This window comes from Fusarium pseudograminearum, chromosome 1, assembly GCF_000303195.2.
Source record: "Fusarium pseudograminearum CS3096 chromosome 1, whole genome shotgun sequence".
NCBI classification, from domain to species: Eukaryota; Fungi; Ascomycota; class Sordariomycetes; order Hypocreales; family Nectriaceae; genus Fusarium; species Fusarium pseudograminearum.
In genome coordinates, this window is record NC_031951.1 from 8,641,140 (window position 1) to 8,669,086 (window position 27,947).

A 27,947-nucleotide genomic window follows, 5' to 3' on the forward strand; every position below is an offset into this window, starting at 1 on the left:
TGTTTATAATCACGAGCGTTGTTAGCTCTGCACTTTGGAAGACGATAGATTAGGTACGAGGAGGATTTGTTATAAGAGAGCAAGACCATGCGTTCTATACCGGTCACCCTGCGGCGTTCCGTCTGGACGCCTTTTTGATTATTAAGTTTACTGAACAAACTCGACTAGAGTGCTCAACATGTCCCTCAGATCCTGGTTCTCCTCTGTGGTATCTAGACCCTCCAGCTGCTCTTTTAATGTACGCCCGATTAGTGATACCTTTTCGTCCCGCTCAGCGAGTACCTGTCTGACCTTTCGTGATGCGCCTGTATCCTCTGCTACCAACCAAGCCAGAACCGCGTCGATAGTCTGTAGTGTACAAAGGCCAGCGTCGATTCTTCGAGATAGCCATTCCAACTCGGCAGTTTCTCGATCGTCTGCTGAAGTAGTGGCCTTCTCAGCGTCGTTTTGCTGCTCTGCCAACGAAAGCCGAGCAACGTAGTCCCGTCGGAACTTGATGAGTTTTGTTATCTTCGCGTAGTCCTTTTCCACAAATTTTGCTAATGTCCGTATCCTTTCTGCTGAGTTGGCAGGCAAGAGGCGCAACATGGAGGCGAATATTTCCACCAGATGTTCGGCTAGTCTGTGATCCTGGGTCTTCATGAAGAGAGTGAAGAGTGTTTTCAGACCACCAGCCTCGACAATCTTCTGACAGACCTCCACGCCAGAATTGCCGCCTGCTGCATGGTTAAGGAGACGTAAAGAAGGTGGTTTGCTCTTCTTTCCCTCCTTAAGCATGATAAGGCACAGTTCTACACCCTCGGCATCGATGAACTTTGACTTCCCGGCAGCCTCGTCTGCTAAGCAAGTTAGAGAAGCAAAGATGTTTTCCATATACTCCTCTTCTTCGCCGCCTTTGTCAGGATCGCGTCGTCGGTAAGGGGCTGCAAGTTGGAGAAGGAGATCCACAGCGTCGAGTCGTATTAGTTGAGTTCGATTGGCGACGGCCATTTGGGAGAGAATGGCCAAAATTTCGGCAGCGTATTGCTTGTTCTGTGATACGACATCTTCCTTTCGTTGAATGCGTTGCAGAAGCCATTGTAGGAGCTTCTCATCTTCACCAACGCGCTCAGCAACGGATTGTCGAGAACACAAGTTCTCAATCACTCCCAAAGCATGGTAGATACCGCTGCGATCTGATTCATCGTCTTCGTTTAGACGCGAGAAATTGGAGACCAACAGTCCAAGAAGATCTGCGTCCATCATGGCATCTACCAAGCCGTTCCACTGTTCATCCTCTGCAGAGACGTCCTCATCGGTTAATTCGCCCATAATCTCGATGGCATCGATGGCGATGTCGGTGTTCTCGTGCGCCAACAGACTGACTAGACTGGCGACACATCCCGTCTTTACAAATTCTGGGTATAGCTCAGGGTGTTCGGAAAGGAGAGACAATCCCTTGACATCGGCATCAAGATCAGCTTCGCTACCAATAAACTTTTGTGGCTCGTCTTCGAATTTGGCACGAAGCTCAGCGTTCTTGTTGATGCGCTTTTCGAAATTAAGAGCTGTTTTTCGCAACCATGCTGCATCGATCTTTTCAGGCGCATTCCCGGCATCGGCCTCGTCTACATAGTCGAGGATCTCTGATTCTTGTTTTGTGATGCCGCCTCCAAAGAACCGGCCTTCGTCGTCATCGGGAGGTAGTTCGGGACCGAAATCTTCTTCGTCGGGAGGAGGTGCTGGGCCGGCTTCCATATCTTCATCTTCGTCTTGCGCATCGTCGACTTGAGCGTGTCGATTTGAGCTGCTGCTGCTGCTCATTTTTGCTGATTTGTAAATTTCATCTTGAACTATGTTAGCAGTAGTACTTTGCGACCAAGTTTTGATAGTAACTTACTTGGATCTCGAATAGGATCAAGCTTACGCTTGCCTGAGATGCCGGAGCTCTAGAAGCTTGTTAGAGACTGAAGCTGCAGATTTTATCATGACAAACAAACCTTGAAGATTTCGTCAACACTAGCCATGACAAAAGCTGACGGGTTAAACGTATGGAGCGTCAGAATTGTTACTTTCAATGATTGATACCAAAGCTATCCCTTCGCGACAGGATACCTTAGCGACGCGCTGCTTGACTGGTTATGATGGATGTTTGATGTTTGTTGCAGGCATTACATAAGGCTACGCGCTAGAGCTGAAACAAGACAGCGTCGACGCTCAGTACCGCATATTGTCCACACAGTGCTCGGACTCATTGGATACGAACTGCCTGGGGCTGCAGTGTACATAGGCTCACAAGGTGTAGTCAACTGATACAGTGGCTACCTAGCGTGTAACAGAAACGCTGGCCTCTGAACTTTAGGATGTCAAGATAAATAACCCGAGAACCTGGTCTTAGTAACTACAAAGCATGAATTGACAGGTTGCTTGGTAATGAGGTCTCTTATGCCTCCAGCGGCGAACCTCTCTAATGCCTTGAACTGTGGAGCTCTGGCCGAACCGAAGCGCTGAGGAAACTTTAGTAGGCGCACAGGGCAAGTGCCGGTAAGCTGTCACATATTGGAGACAGTAGAAACGCAATCCCCCTAGGTACGAATGTCTTAAACCACCAACCAGAACTCGGGGATGCAGGTACGGCTTCTCCGTTCTCCCTCCCCTGACATGGATGGGTATGGTTTTGGTTTATCTAAGTTTGCATGCTCTGCTGTCTGTCTCTGCCGTTTTGCCATGGGCTGGCTCGGACTGGACTGGATTGGACTGGTCTGATCTGTTTCTGTTTCTGGAACGAGATTCGAGTTCTTTAACGCTTCAGACTTCAACTTGTCCTTTGCATCCATCCCTTGGCTCAGCCACAGCTTCAATGACTGTGAATACCCTGAAGAGAACACCGAAATGAGAATGCCGTTTTGCAACCATCCGCATTTACCCTCTACAACTTTCTCGTGCATTGCTCAGCGCCGTACCTGAACCTACGCCATCTACAGTAATCGCGCCGGAAGCGGACCTCGCTCCATCTCATTAGCTCGCGGGCCTTTCTCCACGACGCACCACCGAACCCACGAGTTGTCACTTGAGAGGTGCTGTTCCGCCCAGTGGAAAGGGCCCTGGCTTCCACTAACCCGACCTCCACTACACTTAGCAGTCCCCTAATCGCCAGGACTGGTGTACAAGGGGAAAGGGGGGAATTACTGGCTTTTGGTTCGCATCCAGTCACATCGCCGGATTGGTTTTGTCTGGAAATCAAAGAGATGCACGACAGCCAGAATTCGTCTTCTCAAATCCACGACCATTACCGTCCGAGCGCGTCGTTGCCATCTAATTCTACTTCGCCCGCCGTTGCCGTTGCTGTCTCGCCGTCTTGGGCTATACATGCGTACACATCCTCTAATAAACCGCCCGCTTCCGTACCGACTAATTCTGGGCCGACTAATAATCACTATCGCGACCCGTCGAGATCTGCGTCCTCATCGTCCCCCTCGCTAAACGCCTATCATCATCAGAGGTCCCCAGGACCCCGACTCCCTCGAAGTTCTTCACTCCTCCCTCCGCCCCATATCGAGCCTTCACCAAGAGCTGTGACTTTCGAGAGATCCGATCGCTTATCTCCCACTACTCCTGGGCACGGAATCCCCCACAACGCCGCCAACAGTTCGTGGCTTTTGAATAGCCTGTCCTCACCTGCGTCGACTAATTTCAGTCGTATTTCGGCGCTACCTCCCCACGTTAATCATCCGCGACTTGGTGGCCGCCGCCCCAGTATCGATGCGACTACTCCCATTGACAACTCTCCACCGCCTTCCAAACCATCGCCCAGGAAACTTCAAAAACACCGACGCAACGTCTCCTCCGTCTCTACGTCGCGTACTCGAGAAGAACGAAGTCAATTCCCCCAATCGCTACCGCTGATCGTCGCATTATCACCCTTGGAGCCACCCCCAGGCCTGGACGATTTCCTCAACGTTAAATCCAAAGGGGCTGGCCCTGGCTCTGGTTCGAGTGAGCCTGGGCGATCGACCGTCGCTCGCCAGGAGGGACAGTCCCTGAAGCGTTCCAAGACTCCAGACTCGCAAGTACAGTCCGTAACATCGACCCCAGCAAGTGCGCGCTCAATGGGTACATACAGACCCAATATGCCCTACGACCAGGACCAAGAGGCATATCCGCCTCAGAGAGGCCATTCCAGAAATCCCTCTGGCAAGGGGAGTTCCGACAAAGGGCGTGGGCCCAAGCCGCCATCTCAAAAAGCCATGCTTCATCGTGCGTTGCAAAAGGCAAATACAGCAGTACAGTTGGATAATGCGCAGAACTTTAAAGGGGCACGGGAAGCTTATGCAGAAGCCTGTGATCTTCTGCAGCAAGTGTTGCAGAAGACGACGGCCGATGAGGACAAACGCAAGCTTGAGGCAATTGTAAGGAGATCAACTCAGAGAAATGAAGCACTGATACTGACTTGTATAACTTAGCGAGGCACTTATACTAGTCGAATTGACGAGCTGGACCAAATGGCTCCTTGGCAGGAAGAGGAAACCAAGGCTCTGCCAGCCCGACCCGAAAGTCTAGCCCAGCGCTCGGAGACTGAATCCATGTTACAATTAGACGACGATGATGACCTTGACGAAACCACCGTCTTCGATACTGCGACCGCGACTACCACAAGAATAAACAACCGAAGCCCACAGCCCCAGATAATGAGCCCCCCACCACAAGACGAAAATACTGGCTTCAAGAGACGAAGCTTACAGAACAAACCCAACCCAATTGTCACGACTCTAACTCCCGAGCCAGGGCTTCTTCAGTCGTCTTTCTCACGGTCTCCTGTGCGCCTTCGAACTCCTGACCATCTACTCCCACAGCGATCTGCAGGGGAGCAATATATGCCGGCCCCTTTATCCCCAAGACGTGCTCCATCACCATTCAAACCTGAAGCGGATGATGTGAACGAACCTGTACGATCTGATTTTTCGATGCGCCATGACCAAATGGCCGACTCGATGCCTGAACATAATGTGTCGCAAACCCATTTCCGTGAAGACAGCATGAACTCTTGGCTGGATCCCATTGACGAATCAGGGGGCTCAACCACATCGTCTGTCCACTCGCGGACATCGTCACTTGGTTTCAGAAGAAAGCATATTCGTAACGTGAGCGGTGAAACTGAGGCAGAATTCGATACCGCGATGGACGAAGCTATCGAAGCAGCATACGAGCCAATGAGCCCAATGGAAAACGGACAAATGATGTCAATGAACATGGGTGAAGATGTGGTAGCTAATACCATGCGTAAAGTTGAACTTGCTCGTCAAAAAGTGAGGGAAACAGAGCAAGAGCTTTATGACATGGAGAGGGATTCACGGGCTCATCAGCATTACCAGTCTTCTTATACAGAGTACGAGGAGACCAACGACTTTTACAACGACAACTCCTCTGATGAAGAAGAGAGGATTCTTGACGAGATTGCTCGCGACTATGGCCTCGAGTCTTACAGACATCAACCTGCGCCGCCCAGGGAATCTGGCTCCAGTGGCGCAACTTCGCGCACCTGGCACAGCTCACAGGGATCAAATCCTCCCACAGGCGCTACCTCGCTCTCAACTGTTACAGAACTGCCACCTCCTTTTACAAATATATCACAGGGACCAGCTGCCCCTCCGCCGACAGGATCACTCCCTGAATTGCCGCAACGGCCTGGGTCATCTGCACAAAGCGTACGCAACAGGCGGCTCTCAGGACAGAACCCAAAGCAGCTCAAGATTGAGACATCTAAACTTAATCTTCCTATCCAACATGCCAATGATTCAGTTCATGCCAGGTCGGCCCTTGTGGGCAACAACGAATCAGAGTTACAAACCGATATTGATATGAAGGCGACGAGTGCACCTTATAGGCACCCTTCGCCACCGTTGTTCGAGGCCAGTCCAACAGATACGACCGCAGTTCGACCCGCAGCGTCACCGTTTGGCCAGCTGGGTTCAGAAAAGGGCGACGATGATGTTACTGGCTCGCCGACTGCACGCAAATTGAGAAACAACTTTTCGTCTTCTAGCCTGAGAAGTATGAAGAGCCGCAACATGTCTTTAACCCATCTTGAAGAGAACTCAGATGTGTCCCCTGGAACTCCCGGAAGCAATCCTTTTGGATCTTTGAATGCTCCGTCAGTTCCAGCATTACCGACGCCTCTCGCAGCCTCTTTTCGTGAGCGATCAGATACGAATGCAGCCGGGCTTTCTTTGTTTGAGGACTTCTTCCATTCCCCGACAAGCACAGGGTCGCCAAGTCCTCTTTATCCCGATGCTCCAGCTCCTTTAGAACCCTGCCCTACAGATTTTATGCTTCGACCTTTTTGGCTCATGCGATGCCTTTACCAGACTCTAGCTCATCCCAAAGGCGGCTACCTCAGCAGCAAGCTTTTCATTTCTCGGGATGTTTGGAGAGTGAAAGGAGTAAAGCTCAAGAACGTTGAAGATAAGGTGGCCAATTGTGATTTCCTCACAGCTGCTTTGCTCAAAATTGCAAGAGTTGATACCTATGATGCTGATGCCGTTCTGGAAGAGATGCAGTCTTTGGAAAGTATCCTCGAGCAGGTCCAAACAGCCCTTACCCGCAAACTTGGCAACGAAGTGGGTGTACAGGGATCGGGATCCCTCTTCAAGGACGCATCTAATGGCGATGGCGATGCATCTACGGGTGTACCGCGCTCAGCTAGCGTTAGTGGAAAATCGTCGTTCTCTTGGCGACGCTTGCGGTCCAAGAACTCGGCTGTCGGACTTGGTAGCGCATACGCAAGCCGTAATGCTGTTGATACAAATAAGGAGATACCCAGTCTTGCCAGTCTGCCAATGACACCAAACCCGACAACTCGGCCAACGAAGCGGGATCTGACACAAGTCGACTTTACGGGACCGAACGCGATGTATATGAGCTCATTGGCACGCCTGTTTGATGCAGCTCAAGCTATTGGTAAGTCAATCTCTTGTGGTAGAAGTTTTCAAGTTGCTAACCATTACTGCAAGATCAAATAGCCAGACAAGTGGAAGACCCTGGATTGCGACACGCCGACAAAACCCAAGTTGGGCTTGAGCTTTGCACTCGGCATGCGGCGGAATTCTTTGGGTTCTACGTTTGTCGATTTGTCCTGGCAGACTTGGGACTGTTACTTGACAAGTACCTCAAGCGAGGCAGTGAATGGGTTCTTACTTGAATTTGATGTGAAATGAAAGAGATGGATGACTGGGAATCGGTAGTTATGATGGATGCATGGGCAGGCAGGCAATGGTGCCTTCGTTTTTTTATTCGGCGAAGTACTTAGATGTATCCCGTATGATGGGAAAGGCTCGATACCCAAGCGATCTGTATGTTTCACTTTCATTAAAGCACGTTTGTTTGCGGTATATACGATGTGATGGATGGCATGGCATGGCATGGCATGGCAATATGCCTTGGTTTAGGAACAAACAACGTTGTCTTGTCTCTTATACATGAGAGGTTCCTTTAGACAAAGGAACTAGTTAGACTGTACATAAATACTACTATAATACTTGTTTGACAACTAACAACTAGTATGCTCTCTGTGTTTTGTCTTGTATGATGTTGTATCCCGATGCTCATCTAAATGGCATTTCAGAGTTCTGCCCAAAAGTGGGATAGCGCGGGGATTATCCTAAATGGTACGTACCTCCACCACGTCTGAGGATTTCGTCCATCATGGATGGGTAAATCTTTTTGGATTCAACCTCATTTATCCGATCAGCTCGTCCCACCCAAACGACTATTCAGCCATTGAACTGGCTCGACTACTCTCTACCAATCTCCCTGGCCAAATGTGCCCGAGATTAGTCTAGATGAGCCTGGCTTGGAGCGCTGGCCGTGCCTGGAGTCGGCAATGCCTCTCGCAAGCTAGACCATCATGGTCCGCATGCCACAATAGAACACTACTGCGTGCCGCACCACGACTTGTCCCAGCCTTTCGCGCATACGCTTCCTCGAATACGAAACCTACGCCGGCCGAACTCGAGGCTCGAATTGCTGCGATTCCCATCGAGAGATACCGAAACTTTTGTATCGTTGCGCATATCGACCATGGAAAGAGTACCCTGAGCGATCGATTGCTGGAATACACGGGCACCATCTCGGCAAGCGATGCGAATAAACAGATCCTGGATAAGCTCGATGTTGAGCGCGAGCGCGGCATCACTGTCAAAGCGCAGACATGTACCATGATTCACAAGTACAAGGGCGAGGACTACCTGCTTCATCTAGTCGATACACCTGGCCATGTCGATTTCAGAGCCGAGGTTACGAGATCCTACGCCAGCTGCGGTGGTGCACTGCTTCTTGTCGATGCATCGCAAGGTATTCAGGCGCAGACAGTGTCCAACTTTCACCTTGCATTTGCGCAGGATCTTGCGCTGGTGCCAGTTGTGAACAAGATCGACATGCCTGCTGCTGATGTCCCTCGTGTGCTACAGCAGATGGAAGATACCTTTGAGTTGGATCCTGAAAGTGCCGTCTTGCTGAGCGCAAAGACTGGCAAGGGTGTACCGGATGTTTTGCCTGCTGTCATTGAGCGGATTCCTCACCCTGTCGGCGATGAGAAGAAGCCGCTGAAAATGATGTTGGTGGACTCATGGTACGACAACTTCCGTGGCGTCGTGCTCTTGGTTAGACTGTTTGACGGTACGATCAAGGCCGGCGACAATGTCATTTCCATGGGTACTGGTATGAAGTACACTGTTGGCCAAGTAGGCATTCAATACCCCCATGCCATACCACAAAAGACCCTTAGTGCCGGTCAAGTTGGATACGTCTACTTCAACCCAGGCATGAAGAAGATCCAAGACGCGAAACTAGGCGACACATTTACCTTCCTTGGCTGCGAAGACCAGGTCGAGCCCTACCCAGGCTTCGAAGAACCCAAGCCCATGGTCTTCGTCGCCGCGTTCCCCACTGATCAGAGCGACTACAGCCGTCTGGCCGACAGTATCGGCCAGCTCGTGCTGAACGACCGTAGCGTGACTTTGCAGAAGGACCACTCCGAGGCGCTCGGGGCAGGTTGGCGTTTGGGATTTCTGGGCAGCTTGCACTGCTCTGTGTTTCAGGATCGTTTGAGACAGGAACACGGACGAAGTGTCATCCTCACGGAACCGACAGTCCCGACCAAGATCATCTGGCCTGACGGAACGGAGGAGATCGTGGCCAACCCGGCACTGTTTCCGGAGTCGGGCAACCCGAAAGTTAAACAGTCCCAGCTGTTAGAGCCGTGAGTTTTTGTGGATACCTATTCTTGTTTCACATTATGCTGATTCCCATGCAGTTATGTAACAGCTACCATCACTATGCCGGAGGAGTATCTCGGCCGAGTGATTGAGTTGTGCGAAGCCAACCGTGGAGAACAGAAGAGCCTTGAGTTCTTCCACACAACGCAGGTTATCCTGCGGTATCATATTCCGACGGCTCAGCTAGTCGATGATCTATTTGGAAAGCTCAAGAGCGTTACGTATGTTCTTTACCATGTCTATTATTGGAGCATTGTTAACAGTTTGTCATAGCAAGGGATACGCAACACTGGATTACGAAGATGCAGGCTGGCAACAAAGCAGCTTGGTCAAGATCCAGCTTTTGGTGAACAGACAACCTGTCGATGCTATTTGCAAGGTTGTGCATTCATCACAGGTTGACCGCCTTGGAAAGCAGTGGGTGACCAAGTTCAAGGAGCATGTTGACCGACAACATTTCGGTAAGCGGATACCCACTTACACGTAGACACCTTTAAGACAGCACTGACATGCATCGCAGAGGTTGTTATTCAAGCTACAGCGGGTAACCGTATCGTAGCACGAGAAACCATCAAGCCGTTCCGCAAGGATGTGCTTGCCAAGCTTCACGCTGCTGATGTGTCACGAAGAAGGAAGCTGCTGGAGAAGCAAAAGGAGGGAAGAAAGAGGCTGCGTGCCGTAGGTAACGTCGTCATCGACCAGTCAGCTTTCCAAAGTTTCATGTCACGATGATTGATATAGTCTTGGATATAACGTTGTACTCATAGTGTAACATCATGAACATATGATAGATATAAAGAAAAATGAAAGAATTGTATAATTATGCAACACGGAAATCTTAGATTCTTGGCTCGTAAGATACTGAAACTACATCGGTTCTATATGTCATACAATCTTTCTACCGTTTGATGTGAAACTAGCCAAGTGAACATGTCTGAAAGCTAAAAAGCACTGGGATCGGTTTCAGGATCCTCCTCGGGGAGATCACCTCCAAGGGCAACAGGATCCTTCCACGATAGACCCAGGCCACCAGCAAGAGTCCTCCCCTGCTGGACAACTCTCAGCCCGCCGTCGGCATTCCTCTCAGTTTCAAAATCGAAGACACGGTAGTCACTATTAAAAAACCAATAGCCAACGACACCTAACCTGAGGAAGCCAGAGTGTGACACCACAAATATGAGCTTCTCAGGCCTCTTGTGAAGATCCTCTAGAGCACGCTTTCCACGAGCAAGGATGGACTGTTTGGTATATGCGTAGCGCCGGCCCTCAGATGATTTCTTGTCAGGCCAAATGGCATCAACGGTGGAGAAGTTGACCTTGGGAAAGTCTTTCGATACGGACGGTATCTGACTTCCCGTATCACAAGGCTTATCCGAATTTTCTACCGAGGAACTATAAGTAAGATTTGCAACGGTTGTGAGTGTCTAGTCCAGGAGAATACCTTGCCAGTCTGCGTTGCCTTCGATTTTCACGCCGCGCTCGACAAGCCAGTCCATAGAGAGCATGGCTGTCTGCAGAGTACGACGCATGGGACTCACGATGATAGCGATATCATCGGGGTTCTCTACATCCTTGGTGAAGGTCTTGATGAGGTTTTCCCTCAGCTTGGCGCATTGTGCCTCGCCCTCCTTTGTGAGTGGGGGGTCAGGCAGGGTGTAGTCCTGTAGTTGCGGTGTTAGTCATCAATTGTGGTTGGTGGTCAAGGACGAGACTTATGATGGAGGTTATGCCATGCTTGGGCGTGGCGGATGAGGACGATGGTTGGAGACATGATGTTGTTTGGTTGGACGGTGAGACGGAGATGGTGCGGTCGGAATTGAGTTGAGAGGTGCGAGTTGAGTTATGTAATGCGATACTTGATACTTGGGAGTGGATGTGGAATAGGACAAAGCTTAGTCTTTGTACTAGCTTATGGGCATTAACTTGTTTTTATAAACAGATGGTTCCTCAACAACTGATAATAGTAACTTGACACGTTCCCAATAAATCGCAGATAATTATTTGATAGGACAGAATATTCGATAAGCAGTATCAAATAGCCCTGAGGCGTCTTTATGGCTTGCACAAGGTCTTGTGCTGACCATTCAACGGTGCCGGGTAGTCCACCATCTCTGTAGTGACAAAGGCATCAGCGATATCATTTGTGGCACAGTTGCACAGAATGTGATTATGTTTAGTGTTTGTTTGTATTAATGAGAGTAATTTGTACGTTCGTTATGTCCATTAGCTGCAGCTTATTCGCTAAAAGCTGCAAGTTTTTTAAAAAAAAGACCAAGCCCCCTAACATGAATGGCTTCAGTTTCCTCCTCTTGTATACAAGTCTAGTCTTGTCTATATGTATGTACGTCTATGTGCGTCTCACGTGTTGTATCATTAGATATTAAAGTTCCGTCTCTAGATGGCCAAAAGAGCAGCGACGCCCATGATTATCCCCACGAGGGGGGCTCCTGTTGGTGCGGCTGCGTTATCTGTCGAGGTTGACGACGCCTCCGCTGCCGCCGGACCAACTGACGACGCAGCATCGACCAGCGACGTCACCACAGCGCTAAGGTTGTCTGTCGTGGAAGAGACAGCATCGTCGGTCTCTGAAGCTTTAGTCTTGGTGACAACCATTGTTGTAGCCTCAGTCGCGGATGCCATTGTCGTTGTGACCTCAACCGTGGTGGTGACCTTGGTTTTTGTGGTAGCACTGGCTGCCGCAGTCGAGCTCGATTCGTCACCGTCGGCTTCGGCAGCACCACCGGCCTTTTCGACTCGCTCCTTGACCCATTTGGCAGCTTCGTTTGTGTAAACGTCAAAGTAGTTGAGATGCGTCTTGACGTCCTTGCCCTGCGCGCAGATGGGATCTGTCGCGACACAATACGCCTGGAACACATCGCCATAGCTTGCCAAGTTGGCGAGCTGGTCTGCGGGGCGAGGGAAGAGGCCGTTCTTGCTAACGCCTGAGAGGACATTGTATGGCTGATCTGCTGTGTGCCGAGTATCGCCGAAGACCATAGCAGCGACAACTAAGAAGGGGAAAATTGTTAGTTACGTCAGAAAACGGTGTTGGTGTCCAAAGCACAGGGCTAGACTTACTGCTGCTACCAGGCTTCGAATCGGGGCTCAAGCCGGCGATCTTGTCCTCGACACAATCTTGGAAGAAAACACCTCCACCACCGCCAAGGATATCACCCACGACCTGTGCACCCTGCGAGTAACCGCTGACGACGAGTTTGGATTTGGGACATTTTTTGTTGTAGGCTGTGATCTGCTTCTTGCCATTGACGACACCTTCTGTGACTGAGTCGCAAAAGGGCGCTTCGAGGGGGTTGTTGAAGATGATGTCTTCGTAATCGCAGCTCTTGTAGCCGTCGCAAATGGCTTTGGCCAATACGCCCTGTCGTCCTGGATAGGGCTCGTTATTTCCCTTTGCTAAGAAGACATGGACGTCTTTGCACTCGGAAGCTCGGATGCCAATTGAGTGGGCAGCAGCGGCATTGGCAAGAAGGGCAAGTAGTGATGTTTTTTGCAGCATCGTGAAGTTGTTTTGTTGGTTTGGGTCTGGAGAGAAGAGAGGAATGAAAGGGAGGACGGGACTCGTATTACTCTTTAACCTTTTAACAAATAAATGATGTTAGTCCACGACTCCCTTCACAATTCGTCACTGACCCAAAACAGAGACGAGAAACAAGAGACGAGACCCGTTTCATTGCTGGGATCCCCTGGAAGCGCCCCAGGTTTTTTCTTCCTTTCTTTCATGACGGTCCATAACGAAAGTGGGAATTCCAAGAGTTCGGCCCTTGCAGTTCCGAGATACAGCCCGTCTAGCAGTGCGATGGACAGTCTAACAGTCTCCATAGCAGGTCCATGCTACTAGCTGGACGCTGTAGTGGAGCTTACTACCTGTGACCACTAGACTACCCACCATAGTCACTACCTAGTCAGTGTTCAGCTGACGGATCACGGGGAGAGAGACTCTCCACTGTAGCGGACGAATTGCCAGAACAAGAAACTTCAGCGCTATCTGCGTATCTCTTAGACGCTGCAATTCAGAGATAACAGCTCGTATATCCGTAGACAAGTGCCCGACGATCTACAGTCCCATACCATAGAAATAAACCACCAACAAACTTGGCCTCCTTCCCGTCTGATCAGCAGTATCCGCACCTCATTTACCATCTCATTTAACTAGTGGAAATGTCCCCGGTTTTCAGCACCCTTGAAGTGAGGGTTAAAGTCATACGTCTGATGTCGCTCGTCCTCCTCCCACACCAAGTTTCCTCCTTCTGAGTGAACCCTGAAATGCGACTCTTTCAATCGCTCAGCCTGCTCAGGAGTCAAGTTGTCCGTTATCTTGCCCGTGTACACCAGGGCCTTGTTACGGCCCTTGAAGCAGTCATTTGTCCTGTCGCCGTGGTTGTTGCCGGGTTCATAGTTGGAGAATGTCTGTAGCCGATCAAGCAACGACCGATGCAACACTGCGCCGCGGGGAATGTCACGGTATGATCCCATGTTGGGAGGGAATGTGACAGGCTTCCATCCAAGCAGCTTGACGTTGTCGCTCGTCGCGTCGTCTAGCTCCCACCGCGTGAGAAAAGGGAGCCATTCTGTTTACACCAGGTTAGCTCTTTGACCCATACACAAGTAATCAGTGACTGAGATGTGCTGCTTACCCATAAACTTCCACATGAGGACCTTGAAAAATGCAGTTCCGTATCCAAAAGCAAGGGTGTCGTGCATGAACCCATGGGTCGCTTCCATACGCCTCTGGGGGTCCTTCATCATATCCTCAAATGGCTCGAGGCTGTGACACCAGTGGACTTGAGCACTGGGGTCCTTTGCGCCGCACTTCTTGACTTCGCGGATCATCCACTCCAAAGGAATGTCGCTCATCTGAAGCCAGTCGTTGTTTAGATCAGTGCTCGCCTTGTCGGCCTTCCATGTCTTGATGGCATTCTTGAAGCGGCCCCAGAGCGACAGCTTGACCACCGGAGGCTTCGACTGAGCAGACCCGTTTTCTTCAATCAGGCTTTGCTCAGAAGAGCACAGCAGAGGCTGTTTCTTCTTGGAATCGGCCTGTTCTGCTACCACGACGGGCCAGCCACCGCCGACATCGCCGTGGTTACCAGGGAACCAGACTTCTTTGATGTCTTCCTCAGCGGCTGGCTTGTGGTTGTGAACGGCAGCTCTGATGTCCTGTGCAAGAAGGGCAGGCTTGAACTTGACACGGCGCTCGTCGACAGCCACTGCGTGACGAACGTGGTGCGCTGTACCAGTTACAGGAACAGGCATGCGAGCCTTGCGCTCCAGAACAGCAACAGAGGCAACGCAGTCCCAGATGCCAAGGAAGAATACCTTGATATTCTCCTCTTCGCCATCACTGTTCGTCTCTTTGCGACAGAACGTCTGGCTAAAAGCATCAATCTCATTTGATGCCTCTCGGGTCTCGTCACTGACATCAGCGGGAGCCTGGCCCGGCAGACGGATTTCACCAGTATGGGAGTGAGGTGCATCTCCATCGTCCTCATGGCCATGAGAACACTGGGCTGTCTCGCTGTCTCTGATCTCGCCTTGCAGATGGCGCTGATAGAGACGGAATGCAAAAGGGACCATCTCTTCGTTGCCTTTACAGAGAAGGCCGACCTTGTTGAGCATTCTGGCGAGGAACTTGGCAGTAAAGGCACCTCGACTGAAGCCAAAGACATAGATTTTCGCGCCCTAGAGTTTGTTAATATTATCGATAACAGACTACAGAGGACGCAACTTACAGGCTCGTAGTATCGCATGAGAAAGCGGTAGCCAGCAATGACATGGGCATCAAACGTAGTTCCAAAGCCCTGATCCACAGTCTTTGAAATACTACTACCAATCTCACCAACAAAAGTCTTGTTTACAGACTTTTCATTGATGTCGTATGTACCAATGCCGGCTTGGATTTCATTAGCAAAGGTTGTTGATGTCAGCGACTGGGTATCTCTCACTTTGATAGTAGTGGTATTGGTTCGGATGGTTACGGTCCATCTTGCGCAGGATCTTGACCACGTTGGTATCCGCATTGGAGCCGCTAAAGGTATTTCCCGTGCCATCAAAGCACAGGATGAGCTTCTTTGGCTCTGTAGAGTCTGCCGTCTCAGCGTGTGGCATCGTGAATATCAGAAGAAGGATATGGGTGGAAAGTGCAAAGAGACAGCAAAACCTGTGTCTGGGGGACCAGAACAGCTTTCTTTATGGGGGAAACAGCCAAACCCCCTCTTGTCTATCACAGTCTCATCACAAGCACCAATTATTGCTGCAAAGGTACAGTCCATGTCCTCCCTTGCGGACAGGCGGCTTCACCGTGAGTTGCGGCAATGTCAATCTAGTGTAGCCCCAGCATATAATGATGACGCGGAAGCAACAAAGTATACATGAGGATACGAAACAACCCCTCTTGATCAAAGTCTTGTTTTCCCAAACTTGGACTCGGATCAGCCGCTCGAGATAATATGATTATGTAGGGAGACTAAATCGGAGAATATTGATTTGTCAACCCAACCACGCATGCCTCAGCAAGCCACCGGGCGATAAAAGTTGCCCTTTTCATGGCTGGAAACGACTGAGAGAAGAAGAAGATCAACAAGATAAGTCTTGGTCTCACTTCCTCCTCATTCTTCGGACAGCCGAGATTGCTTGTGAGACCTTGTGTCGTGTCCTGTTACGACCAGTTGCAGTTTTTGTTTCAGCAAGCCACAATTCAGAACTTGCATTGCACTGCATGTAAACCGAGTTACTTGCTGCTCATCTTGTCAGCAGCGGGGATGGGACATGCACGCATCCGATGGGTGAAAGGTCGGTGACAGTCACACAACATCTTCATCTTCTTGGACCCTGATGTTGGTTCATCGCGATTGACTCTGGTTAGTTTCGGCCCAGGAGCTTTGGCATTGAAGGCCTCACATCTCGTGTTTGTACTTGGCAATTGTCTTGTCTTGTCAGAATTGATCTCGAGGTCGATACTAGTTATCGCTGGAATTAGCTGTCTGACATTGAGCTGCAAGCTTGACGCATCCAAACTCACCGATTTTCTTCTTTGCTTTTCCTCAAGTCAAAAATCCTTTCTCAACGGCAATAATACATAAAGTATCATTGACGAAGCCAATCGCTTGGCCATGATAACAAATCATAATGATGCCATGAACTGTAGGTCTCACAACCCCTCATTCACTTTCATCTTGGTACATACGCGGCAGAATGGCCAGCTGAGACAAGCAGCAGCAGCTGCTATTTGCCGTGACGGGCCGTGTCCCCATCAGTGATATGATGCGTTATGATATGATCGACAACCAGTGGGTGTTGCACAAGAGAGAGGAGGGGTCTTCAGCCCTCAGGGTATCAGAAAAGCTGGGCGGTTGAGGTGTAGGAGATGAAATTAGCCAGTTAGTTTCGGCTGTTTAGAGTATGCTCTTGGGTCATTTATTTCTGTACCCCACAGCTCAGAGGTCGTGTTTTCTGTTGCTCGCTAGTCTGCAAAGAAAACGCCTGTCAGCAATATATGAGACAATGTCTGGCATCGGCAGATTGAGTTGGCCAATCGAGTGACATCAGAATCTAATAGCCCCGCGCTTGTTGACCGGAACGGACCGTATGCATTGGCCAGTTGCTAAAGAGTAACTTGAGCTGGCGGAGCTTGATGATTGATCTGCATACTAAGGTCGGAATGTGATGCGATGCGCGTAGGGTTGGCTCGGGGCTTCATTCCGATACATTGATTGGTACGGGGAATGTGACCTTGTCGAGATTAGTATTGTCCCAGCCTTGGAACTCAAAAGTTCTCACACGCTTCAACGAGCTTCCAGGTTGAGAAACATCTGCAGAGCTGAACTCTCATCTGCAATTTCACATGCCATTGTGATTGTCACCGCCAAAGCGGCAACACTCAAGCTACCCACCTAGATAGATCTTGCATCTTATTGCATCCCGTCTCGAGGTATTACGGGTAAGACATGATGTTCTCGACCCCTCTTCTTGCGGCTTGTTTCCCATAGACCAGCTCGTGGACGAATCACGTCACAATATCGTACTCCGGCTCTCGATGTTATCCTCTCTCTAATCGCGGATCAGCTGAAAGTTCCTCCTCCCGACGAGAGATGGCATTGGCAGAGAGATGGTCGATATGCACATCAAGTCCTGTTCCACAAACAACCCTTGCTCAACCTACGCCACTGACTTCCAGGCCTCAATGAGGGGATTCGAATCTGTCTGTGCATGGCGTAGTTACCGCTCGTGAGAGAGATACCGGCTGATCACGTATCTCCTATAAAGACCGGAAGGATATGTTGTTAATGGGAAGACAGGAACCCCTTCTTCACTTCCTTAACTCTTCTCTCTCCAAACTCAGCAAGGGTCAGGATCTTCATCATGTCGTTCAACGAAAAGTATCAGGCTGGAGAGTCCTACAAGGACACCTCCAAGGAAGACCCTTCAAGTCTTCTCGACAACCCTGAGAAGCTTGTTGCGGATCTGATGAAGGATTTTGCTGGTGTTCGAAGCCAAGCTAGTCCTGCTGATCTCTTGGCTCTTGTCAAGCAGCTTCTCTCGAAGGGACAGCCTCTTGATGATAAGAAGGGGTAAGTTGTCGTCCATTGAACCCAATTGCTGCCACTAACAGAGCTAGAACAACTGAACTCCTCATCGGCATTCTCACTGCCCTGCCTCGCTCCTCCAAGGCTCGCACCGCTCTTACAAACAAGCTCATCGACACTCTTTGGGGTAACCTTCAACACCCCCCACTGAGCTACGTTGGTGGCGACGTCAAGTATGAGGTCGCCGGCTCAGAGCCAGACCACAAGAGCCATTGCGCACAATACGACACAATCGAGTTTCAGGTACCAGGTACCAATGTTACCCTCAAAGAACAAGTCCCTCAAGCACCCGATGGTCTCCATCAATACCGTATGCCTGATGGAAGCTTCAACAATATCCTTGAGCCAAACTTGGGCAAAGCTGGCACCCCCTACGCCAAATCTGTCAAGACTGAGAAGCGCCTGCACGGCGTCAAGCCTGACCCTGGCCTGCTCTTTGATCTTCTCATGGCTCGTGATGAAGGTTCCTTCAAGGAGAACCCAGCTGGTATCTCTTCCATGCTGTTTTACCACGCCGCCATCATCATTCATGACATCTTCCGCACAAACCGCACAGACATGAACAAGTCTGACACATCTTCATACCTTGATCTTGCGCCTTTGTATGGATCTTCTCTCAAGGATCAGCTTGAGATCCGTACCATGAAGGAGGGTAAGCTCAAGCCTGATACCTTCCACGAGAAGCGTCTCTTGGGCCAACCTGCCGGTGTCAATGTGATGCTTGTCCTCTACAGTCGTTTCCACAACTATGTGGCAGACATCTTGCTCAAGATCAACGAGAATGGTCGCTTCTCGATGTCAACACCCCCCAATGCCACCGAGGAAGAGAAGGCCAAGGCAATTGCAAAGCAGGACCACGATCTCTTCAACGTGGCTCGCCTCATCACAGGTGGTTTGTACATCAACATCTGCCTTCATGACTACCTTCGAGCCATTACCAACACACACCACTCCGCTAGTGACTGGACTCTCGACCCTCGTGTTGCTATTGACAAGCAATTCGACGGCGAAGGAGTCCCTCGCGGTGTTGGTAACCAGGTCAGCGTTGAATTTAACCTTCTCTACCGCTTCCACTCCTGCATCTCCAAGAGAGACGAGCGCTGGATCAACGGCTTCTTCCTCAAGCTTTTCCCCGGCCGCAAGGCAGAGGACCTCCAGGACGTCAGCTGGACTGAACTTGGCCAAGCCCTCATGACCTTTGAGGCAAACACCCCCAAGGACCCCAGTGTCCGAACCTTTGACGGTCTTGAGCGTCAAGCCGATGGTACCTTCAAGGATGAGGATCTTGTTAATATCCTCAAGACAGCCATGGAGGACCCTGCTGGCTGCTTTGGAGCTCGCATGGTCCCCAAGGCTCTCAAGGTCGTTGAAGTGCTTGGTATCATCCAGGGCCGCAAGTGGCAGTGTGCTTCTCTTAACGAGTTCCGCGAGTTCTTCGGACTCAAGCGCTACAACCAGTTCAGCGATATCAATTCGGATCCCGAGATTGCAAACATCCTCGAGAAGCTGTACACTGACCCTGACATGGTTGAGCTCTATCCTGGTCTCATGGTCGAGGACATCAAGCCCCAGCGTAACCCAGGATCTGGTATCATGCCGACCTACTCAGTCGGTCGAGCTGTTCTCTCTGATGCAGTCACGCTTGTGCGCTCAGATAGATTCAACACGATTGATTACACCGTATCTAACCTCACTTCTTGGGGTTATAACGAGGTCCAGCAGGACTACAAGACCCTCGGTGGTTCAATGCTGTACAAGCTCATCCAGCGTGGTGTCCCCAACTGGTTCCCCTACAACTCTGTCGCTGTCATGCAGCCCATGTACACCAAGAGTGCTAATGAGAAGATCGCCAAGGAGATTGGCACCTTTGACCAGTTTACAACGGATGATCCCAAGCCACCAGCTAAGGTCGCTGTGACAATGTCAAACGAGACTATCAAGAAGGTCCTCGGCAACACCAAGCAGTACGTCGTGCCCTGGCTTAAGCCCTTGAACGACCTGTTCCCTGGTAAGAAGGAATATGGATGGTTTATGCTTGCAGGCGATGAAGCTAAGAACTATCAACATCGCGCCGACTGGACAAAGGCTCTCAAGAAGGTTCCCAATCTCCATGATGCCGTGCACGCCTTTATCGAGCGTGAGGGTGCTAAGCTTATCAAGAAGGAGTCCTTCACCTTTAAGAAGGGTCTGGACCAGATCGACATCATCCGCGACGTCGCAATTCCTCTCAACGCACAGCTTCTCTCAGACATGTTCTATTTCGATATGCGTACAGATGAGAACCCTGACGGAGAACTTGGCGCTGCTGAGCTTTACCGCAGCCTTCTTGACATCCGCGTCTGGGGAGTCAACAACAACGACCCAGGGCAGGCGTGGAACCGCCGACGTCGTGCTCAAGAAGGTGTCAAGAGGATATACGACTCGACCAAGAAGCTCGTTTCCGAGGTCGAGGTGGCACGTCCTAGAGGTATTGGCCTGATCTCTGCCGTTTCTAACAGAATCGGCGCCAAGTCGTATCTCAAGAAGGATTCGCTACGCTCCTGTGGTCTCAAGCTTGTTGAGGAGCTTCTTGCACAAGGCAGCTCGATTGACCATGTTACCGATAACCTCTGGCTAACTGCCTTTGGAGGTATTGGCGTTCCTGTTACAGCCGTAAGTTAGTTTGTGAAAGGGTTGAGTGTGGCGCTGATTTATTTTTACAGTTTTACGAGGTTTTGGCCTTTTTCCTCCGCCCCGAGAATGCGTCTATCTGGGCTGAAGTCCAGGCCATTGCTCAAAAGGGTGATGATGCGACGCTTCACGCCTATATTGCCGAAGCTCTGCGCATGACGAGCTCCCAGCGCAATGTTCGCATTTCCAAGACACCAGGTGAAGTTGATGGCCAATCCATCGCGCCTGGAACAGCCGTTGTTCTCATGCTTGTAAGTCAACACCAGTCATGCCTTTAACGTCAGATGTCTAACAGTATCGTAGGGTGAAGCTGGACGAAACCCCAAGGAGATTCCAGATGCCGACAAGTTCAACGCCCAGCGCAAGCAACAAGAAGTATCGGCATTCAGCTATGGTCAACACGAGTGTTTCGCCAAGGACGTTGCCCTCGCTTATGTTACCGGTCTTATCAAGCTTGTTGCCGATCTCAAAGAACTTCGACCGGCACCTGGCCAGATGGGAACGGTCAAGACAATTCGCGTTGGCACCGAGAAGGCTTATCTCAACGACAGCTGGTCGTACCTTGGATTTGACGCTAGCAGTAAGTATTTTGACCGCGCGGAACGAATTGGTGTGCTAACTGCGTGACAGCTTGGAAGGTGCACTTCAACGGGCATGGAAAGGGTAACTTTGAAGGTGACAGAGTCCCTACGATTAACACTCCCATCCAGGAATACTACTCGTTGCTCCAGAAGCGCAAGGACGAGCTTCTGCGTCGATAATTTAAGATAGTGATGGTTTTCTCCTCGAAGAAATAGTGAAGTCGTCTAAATTGAACAATTTCGAGACTGCGTTACTTGCAACGATGTCCGGTACAGACGTGATCAGCCGTATTGGCGATAGTCGAATAGAGTAGTAGTAGCATGGCTGTAGATAAATAGGCCGATTGGTCTGAGTGGATACTCTGCGGCGAAGGGCCAGTCAGTGTAAGTGTAATTGATGATCCATCGGGTGTTGGTTTCAAGGTATGCTCTTTTCGCAGTCGACAAAATGTGATGGTCAGGCATCCCATCCATCGTAGTTAGAAAAAAGTCTCGTCTCGGAATGAACTGTGACTGTTGTCTGCGCCAACAATAGCTTCGCCGATAGCTTCAACGAGGGCTGCTGGTCCTCTTCAGGATGGCTCAAGACGCTCGTCCCTCGTGTTTTCGCATCCAACTGTTGTCGAGTCTGCAGTCTTCTAGTGCGCTTCTGCGTTGAGTAGTTGCCTTCTAGCTTCGTAGGGATGGAATCGGGACGTATGGGGTCTTCGCCCGACAATCGGGCCTTTCCTGTTCCCTTCGAGCAGAGCACGAAGCGAGCACTTTGCGTCGGCGAGACGACGACATTTGCTGCAGGACTGGCCTGCAACTCTAAGTCGACCGACTAGATGGCGTCTTGCAAGCTGTAGGCGATATCATCTCGATCAAAGAGGTCGACGATGGGGATTGTTTGCTGGTGTTGTTTGAGGATTGTTCCTTTGACAAAAAATGCTCCGCTCGCGAAACCACAAAAGCTCCGCTTCGCTAATTAGTGAGTGGCTCCTTGCCAACAGTCCCATCGAAAAGAAAATTCTTAAATTGAGTGAAATGGGCAATGTTTCTTTCGTTTGGACGATTCTTTACAGGCGATTTAGTGGTTATGTTTGGTTGAGGTTCAATTGTCGTCTTCTAGTACTCGTTAATTTGTTCACCCCTATATAATAACCCCCAGTATAGTCATCCCCCCTTGGTCTATTGAGAATGGCCTACCAAAGCGACCAAGAGCCCAGATCTCCCGAGAGAGAGGTTGAGAAGGGAGACGATGCAAGTAGCTCAGACGAGGAGCCCAGTCGATCCAATACGGAGGCAGACCCTGATATGGGGATCGAACAAGACTATGGCATCACTCAAATTGAAACAGGAACGGAGAGACAGCAACCACCAGGTACTCGCTCGGCTCTAGACCGTGTATTGAGTCGTACTTCAGTTGCCGACAAAGATCCTGGACCTCCTCCGGATGGCGGATTCTGGGCATGGTCGTCAGGTAAGCGAAGTGCTTCTTAGTCACCTACAGGTACAATAAAGCTAACAGTCTAGCCATCGCTGGCCATATCATGATGCTCAACTCATGGTACGAATCACCTGATTGCACTCGCATGCTAAATAAGCAATACTGACCGACTGCAGGGGATACAATAGCTCCTTTGGCGTCTTCCAAACCTACTACACCAACCATCTTCCCAATCCCGCAAGCCAGATCATCTGGATCGGCTCCGTCCAGATCGCCGCCTTGTTCTTCATTGGTACCTTTGCCGGTCGTTTAACCGATGCCGGATACTTTCGCGCTACCTTTGCTGCAGGTTCCGTCCTGACCCTTCTCGGAGTCTTCATGACTTCCCTCAGCGACACCTTCTGGAAACTTCTCCTCGCGCAAGGACTGTGCACCGGTTTGGGCAACGGTCTGATGTTCACCCCCAGTCTGGCTGTCGTTTCGACATACTTCAAGAGGCGACGCGCATTGGCTTTTGGCATTGTCTCTACAGGAAGCCCCGTCGGTGGACTCATCTTCCCTTCAATGGCAAGACAGCTTCTCGGCAGGATTGGGTTTGCTTGGACGGTTAGGGCTATAGGTTTGGTACAGCTGGTAACCTTGATCATGGCGAATTTGCTCCTCCGCCCAAGGCTACCACCAAGAAAGGCTGGTCCTTGGGTTGACTTTGCCTCCTTCAAAGAAAAGGGGTACCTGTTTTTCGCAATTGGCATCTTCTTTGTAAGTTTATCGCCTCGGATCCAAGCCAAACAAGCACCTACTGACTCGACCAGGTATTCTGGGGCACATTCTTTCCTTTTTACTATATGGCCTCCTTTGCAACATCGCAACTGGACAAGCCCCTGGCATACTCGGATGCGCTGAATCTTTTACTTGTCGTCAACGGTGTGGGAGTCATAGGGCGATCGCTTCCCAACGCCATCGCGCATCACTTTGGAAGCATTACTTGCATTATACCCGCCTCGTTTATCTCTTCTGTCTGCCTCTTTTCATGGACTGGGGTATCCACGGTCGGAGGGCTGTACGCTTGGGCTAGTGTCTACGGCCTGCTTGCTGGTGCTTGTATGAGCCTGTACCCACCAGCCTTGTCGGACTTGACGACCGATGTGCGAAAGCAGGGCGTCCGGATGGGTATGATATGCACAACTAATAGTATAGCGACTCTTACCGGACCTCCGATTGCTGGAATCATCATCAGACATTATGGAGGACATTATCTAGGTGCACAGATCTTTGCGGGAGTTTCCCTGTTCCTGGGAAGTTTTTTTCTCTTCATGGCAAGACGTTCATCTTCAAAGTAATAGAGTTACTCATACTTAGGTCGGCAGTGATATAGATAGGCACATAGTGTTTTCTGAGGTGCACTTGAAGACATGATCACTACGAGGCAAAGCGAGAAACAAGCAAAAGTAAGGCTGTGGTATTGATATTATAATTGCAATAATAATTATAATTCGCCACGGAAAAGCTTTGTGATCACCACCACAGTCACCAAAGCCATCAGCCAGTATTGGAGAACCAGCCCATGCCCGACCACTTCCAACTCCTCCACCTCCCACGCCTCGGGACTCCCTTCGATCTCCGGGGGAAGACGCTGCATTTCCACATCGGTGCTAGCTCCAGACGGCCCTTGGCTTCTGTTGTGATTTCTCAAATTAGTAACTGTGAATCCAAAGCGAGGTAGGCAGACTTACGAGCTTCCGGAGTCCGTCTGGGCTGCCACCGACGCGGCTGCTGGCGCCCCCGAACGATCGATGGGAGGAGACGTCGAGGAGGTGGAGGTGATGGAAGCGGGGGGCAATGGGTTGGCTCCCCCTGACTGATGGCAATGGTGACCGCGGCGGGTCACGCGGTAAGATATTGTAAAACTAATCAAGTCAGTAGGTGAATCAGAGTACTCTGTAGAGTGACTGTGAACCAGGGTAGAGTGTCTGTGAATCAGAGTGGAGTGTCTGTGAATCAGAGTGGAGTGTCTGTGAATCAGAGAACACTTACATATCTTTCATGTTGTAAAATATGGTAAGATATTTTACTGATGTTTTAATGAAGAAGAAGAAGAGCGAAATGGTGAGCAAGAATTCGACTAAGTACATGCTCAATTGATTCAATGGGAAGGTACACTCCTTAGACAATCTTAGAGTCATATGAGGAAGTTGGTATTTGGTATCTATCTACTCAATAAGGCAGTTTAATCCATCGCCATGTCTTGCGACTTCCTATCTTGTGTCTCTACCACGTCAGAGCTCTCTTCACTCTTTCCTGGAGTACCCAGCTCCTTTGGCCACGGCCACAATCCTGGCAGGGGCTCATCATCCAAGATGGCATTGATTTTGGGGGCATTTGGAGGTGAATCATACCAGTAGACTTTCCTTTCGACGTTATCAGTCTTGATGACACTGACGGCGTGATATACCCGATCTGCAGATAGATGCTCCATCCGAAACCCCGACACAATATTGCTGTCATTGGACTGTACTGACATTTTACCTGACCACTTGGGATGGGCGAGGGTGAAATGGCGGTAGCAACGCAGTACTCTATTTGGAAAGTTGTCGCTCCATTCGATGTAGTTCTCGTGCATCTTTGCATTCTCTTCAGACACGTAGAGTCCTTCTTGCATCAACCCAATGATATCTTTGGCGTCGATGTCAAGCACAGCAATCCAGCCTTCGTCCAGGTCAAGGGTGAATGTGTCGTTCCTGAAGTCCTTGGTAATTGACGCAAATTTCAAGACGACGCGACCAGGCTTTCGAGGATGGCTGTTTCCGAATATGTTTAGGGGCAGTTGGCCTGTGGACATGTTAGAAGGAGCATTATTGGTAAGAGCAGGAGACTGACCAGGTTCGCCTGACTCATGTTGAGACAAGTGATAGTATGATTGCGCTGTTGGCCAGATGCAGTTGAGAAGTGAATTGATGATAGAATCCATTTTTGAGGGATTGTTGTTGTGATGGTAGCGGTAGAGTCAGGATTGGACAAGTTTGTGTTATGAAAATGGGAGGAAATCAAGAACCAAGATAGAAGGGCCTTTATCTTTAATGTGTTAGGGCTTTTTACAGCCTGTGAAATATCAAACTTTCCTATTTTTTCCCTCTCTCTTTTGAAAGTCAAAAATGCGAATTTTATCAATACAGCAACTCAAATTGAAACCTTCTTGTAGTGAGGACATTAACACTGATAATTTGCTTTTCATGTCGTCTAAGTGAAGTAGCCAATGAGATGGCTCGTAGCAAATCGTGCTTCTTTTTCCACAATCCAATAGTCAGTTGATCGGCGCTAATAGATAAGCGCCAGACGCGCCGGCCTGAATAGTATCATGCTTACCCGATGAACCAGCTAGATTACGTCTCCAACCTCACCCCTCTTTAACATTATCGACAGTTTGTCTTTCTCTCTGTCAGTCAGTGCTTCCAGTCATTTTGTGCCCGAAATTGTATTAGAAAATGCCTTCACCCTTAAATACAGACCGTGGTCAACCATGGTCTGCACCTCTTAGAAAAATACGTCACTGGTTAGTTGCCGGAACTGACGGATCAAGTCATCAACAACGCGAGATATACCCTCTCAACTTTTGGTTTTGCGTCTTTGTTCTATTTCTGACAAGACTTGGATCTGAGCTTCTTGCATACCCCTGGCCCAACCTCTTGGTGACTGCCGTCTGCCGACATTACTACCAAAACGAAGATGGCCATCATGGCGATCCTTCCAATGAATTCTGTGACGATGAGCGGGTGATACACCACTGGTTATCTATGATCAGGTTGATACAGTTCCTGGCGCCGCTCGCTGGTAAGAGAAAAAATACTTCGGTTCTGCTCGTGCGTATCCTGACGTCCTCTAGCTACTGTGGCCCTGATTCCCATGGGAATCCTTTTGGACAAGGGAAAAGGACGTCTTGCTTTTACAATCAGCATCATTAGCACAGTTATTTACTGGGGATCCATTGCCATTTTCGGTATTGACTTTCCTGTTCCGCTCACTACCCTGACCTGTCTAACATTTCTGTAGGGCTTGTGCGAGTCTTTCCTCTTTGGTGTTTTTATATTTCACCCGTCTTTCTGCTTTTTGGCGGCGGGCCTTGGGCAATCAACGCTCTTGTCTTTGCCACTCTAAGTCGCACTGTTAGACCAGAACAGAGGTATGATTGAACTAATTGCTTTGAATTCGAGCACGAGCTAATTGGGCATGCCAGAACCACCGCCTTCTCCTTCTTACAAGGCCTCGGAGGTATTCCTGGTCTTGTAGGCCCACTTCTCTATACAGCATCGATGGGTCCTGACCTCTGGGTCCCGATTATGCTTGCTCTCATTATCTACTCTTTAACCCTCTTACCAGCACTGCATATTAAAAATAACAATAATCAAAATGGCGATGATAGCGAAGCAGGAGACGAGGAGATACCGGACGAGGCCCAGCCTTTGCTCAACCCTGGTCATAGCTCCCCCCGTCAAGCCATTCATCTCAGCCAGACCGGCGCAGGAGGGCTTGTTCAAAAGCTCAACATCTCCATCATATGCTTTGCCTGTTTCTTTGGTTTCTATCTTGCCAAGGGAACCATCATGTATACCGCAATTTGGGCCTGGTCAAGAATTGGACACGATATGCTCTACGTACGTTCAAACCCTAATTCATCCAGACATCTGCTGATACCCCACAGTTGGATGTATTCATCTACATACACGCCGTTGTGCTATCCATACTATTTTTAATCGTTCTACCTTTGACCATCTACAGGCTGGACAGAAATTGGAGAGTCGCCAAGAGAGACGTCATTCTGTCTTTAGCATGCATCGCTTGCTGTGCAGTCGGTACTTTCGTCGTCTTCTTCGCGCCAAACCTTGCGACTGCTATCATTGGATTCATCATTGCGGTCTTAGGATACGTCATGCCTCTTTCTTTGCGGTCGTTCCTTGCTTCACACTTTGAAAAGAGCTTCTCTGGGCGACTATTCGCAGGCATCGCCGTAGTGGAGACAATCGGTAGTCTCATCAGACAGCCCCTTATGACAGTCAGCTACTACACTGAGAGTACTCCTTTCATTATATCGCTGGTACGTAATAGCTGGCAGGTGATACGTTCAGAGTATGAGAAGCAGACTAATGTAAAACTAGATCACGTATCTTATCATGCTTTTGTTGCTTGTCAGGCTTGCAATTAGACTTTGATGCTGCGAGGAACACTATGCGAACACGAAAGCTTAGTAACTAACATGCACATCAACGTATGTCCGAATCGAGACATGTCCAACATTTCGAAATTTATTTCACTTTGTCCACACGGAGAAATGGTCGGGTTTCACTCTTCGTCTTCCATACTATATTAATTGTTCAACGAGGCTCAACCCATCGTTACTAATATCTGGAACTCTTAGCTA

General features: G+C 49.7%; 11 protein-coding genes across 11 annotated transcripts, besides 2 other annotated features; 5 read left to right on the forward strand and 6 right to left on the reverse strand.

Moving 5' to 3' along the window:
* Window positions 1-248: 248 nt before the first annotated feature.
* FPSE_00369 (uncharacterized protein) lies at window positions 249-2,006 on the reverse strand (the record flags this gene model as incomplete). Its single annotated transcript, XM_009253489.1, has 4 exons — window positions 249-282; window positions 326-1,832; window positions 1,880-1,928; window positions 1,980-2,006. 4 exons carry the CDS (start codon window positions 2,004-2,006, stop codon window positions 249-251), a joined length of 1,617 nt encoding a protein of 538 aa, XP_009251764.1.
* Window positions 2,007-2,707: 701 nt separating this feature from the next.
* Window positions 2,708-2,744: a microsatellite.
* Window positions 2,745-3,227: 483 nt separating this feature from the next.
* FPSE_00370 (uncharacterized protein) lies at window positions 3,228-7,177 on the forward strand (the record flags this gene model as incomplete). The annotated part of the gene is made up of 3 exons (XM_009253490.1): window positions 3,228-4,388; window positions 4,443-6,936; window positions 6,990-7,177. 3 exons carry the CDS (start codon window positions 3,228-3,230, stop codon window positions 7,175-7,177), a joined length of 3,843 nt encoding a protein of 1,280 aa, XP_009251765.1.
* Window positions 7,178-7,382: 205 nt separating this feature from the next.
* Window positions 7,383-7,408: a microsatellite.
* A 180-nt stretch (window positions 7,409-7,588) lies between these two features.
* On the forward strand, window positions 7,589-10,039 carry FPSE_00371 (uncharacterized protein; the record flags this gene model as incomplete). The annotated part of the gene is made up of 6 exons (XM_009253491.1): window positions 7,589-7,643; window positions 7,939-9,235; window positions 9,290-9,472; window positions 9,525-9,712; window positions 9,772-9,929; window positions 10,019-10,039. 6 exons carry the CDS (start codon window positions 7,589-7,591, stop codon window positions 10,037-10,039), a joined length of 1,902 nt encoding a protein of 633 aa, XP_009251766.1.
* A 153-nt stretch (window positions 10,040-10,192) lies between these two features.
* FPSE_00372 (uncharacterized protein) lies at window positions 10,193-11,022 on the reverse strand (the record flags this gene model as incomplete). The annotated part of the gene is made up of 3 exons (XM_009253492.1): window positions 10,193-10,632; window positions 10,693-10,912; window positions 11,008-11,022. The coding sequence occupies 3 exons, from the start codon at window positions 11,020-11,022 to the stop codon at window positions 10,193-10,195; spliced, it is 675 nt and encodes a 224-aa protein (XP_009251767.1).
* A 623-nt stretch (window positions 11,023-11,645) lies between these two features.
* FPSE_00373 (uncharacterized protein) lies at window positions 11,646-12,768 on the reverse strand (the record flags this gene model as incomplete). Its single annotated transcript, XM_009253493.1, has 2 exons — window positions 11,646-12,259; window positions 12,330-12,768. The coding sequence occupies 2 exons, from the start codon at window positions 12,766-12,768 to the stop codon at window positions 11,646-11,648; spliced, it is 1,053 nt and encodes a 350-aa protein (XP_009251768.1).
* Window positions 12,769-13,421: 653 nt separating this feature from the next.
* On the reverse strand, window positions 13,422-15,377 carry FPSE_00374 (uncharacterized protein; the record flags this gene model as incomplete). Its single annotated transcript, XM_009253494.1, has 4 exons — window positions 13,422-13,840; window positions 13,907-14,951; window positions 15,002-15,162; window positions 15,215-15,377. 4 exons carry the CDS (start codon window positions 15,375-15,377, stop codon window positions 13,422-13,424), a joined length of 1,788 nt encoding a protein of 595 aa, XP_009251769.1.
* Window positions 15,378-17,630: 2,253 nt separating this feature from the next.
* On the forward strand, window positions 17,631-21,285 carry FPSE_00375 (uncharacterized protein; the record flags this gene model as incomplete). The annotated part of the gene is made up of 5 exons (XM_009253495.1): window positions 17,631-17,839; window positions 17,887-20,506; window positions 20,557-20,775; window positions 20,828-21,104; window positions 21,155-21,285. 5 exons carry the CDS (start codon window positions 17,631-17,633, stop codon window positions 21,283-21,285), a joined length of 3,456 nt encoding a protein of 1,151 aa, XP_009251770.1.
* A 999-nt stretch (window positions 21,286-22,284) lies between these two features.
* On the forward strand, window positions 22,285-23,794 carry FPSE_00376 (uncharacterized protein; the record flags this gene model as incomplete). Its single annotated transcript, XM_009253496.1, has 5 exons — window positions 22,285-22,567; window positions 22,621-22,654; window positions 22,711-23,293; window positions 23,347-23,679; window positions 23,732-23,794. 5 exons carry the CDS (start codon window positions 22,285-22,287, stop codon window positions 23,792-23,794), a joined length of 1,296 nt encoding a protein of 431 aa, XP_009251771.1.
* A 226-nt stretch (window positions 23,795-24,020) lies between these two features.
* FPSE_00377 (uncharacterized protein) lies at window positions 24,021-24,579 on the reverse strand (the record flags this gene model as incomplete). The annotated part of the gene is made up of 3 exons (XM_009253497.1): window positions 24,021-24,210; window positions 24,268-24,441; window positions 24,569-24,579. The coding sequence occupies 3 exons, from the start codon at window positions 24,577-24,579 to the stop codon at window positions 24,021-24,023; spliced, it is 375 nt and encodes a 124-aa protein (XP_009251772.1).
* Window positions 24,580-24,761: 182 nt separating this feature from the next.
* Window positions 24,762-25,502, reverse strand: FPSE_00378 (uncharacterized protein; the record flags this gene model as incomplete). The annotated part of the gene is made up of 1 exon (XM_009253498.1): window positions 24,762-25,502. One exon carries the CDS (start codon window positions 25,500-25,502, stop codon window positions 24,762-24,764), a length of 741 nt encoding a protein of 246 aa, XP_009251773.1.
* Window positions 25,503-26,016: 514 nt separating this feature from the next.
* On the forward strand, window positions 26,017-27,738 carry FPSE_00379 (uncharacterized protein; the record flags this gene model as incomplete). Its single annotated transcript, XM_009253499.1, has 6 exons — window positions 26,017-26,362; window positions 26,415-26,528; window positions 26,582-26,711; window positions 26,766-27,183; window positions 27,231-27,623; window positions 27,685-27,738. 6 exons carry the CDS (start codon window positions 26,017-26,019, stop codon window positions 27,736-27,738), a joined length of 1,455 nt encoding a protein of 484 aa, XP_009251774.1.
* Between the last annotated feature and the right edge of the window lie 209 nt (window positions 27,739-27,947).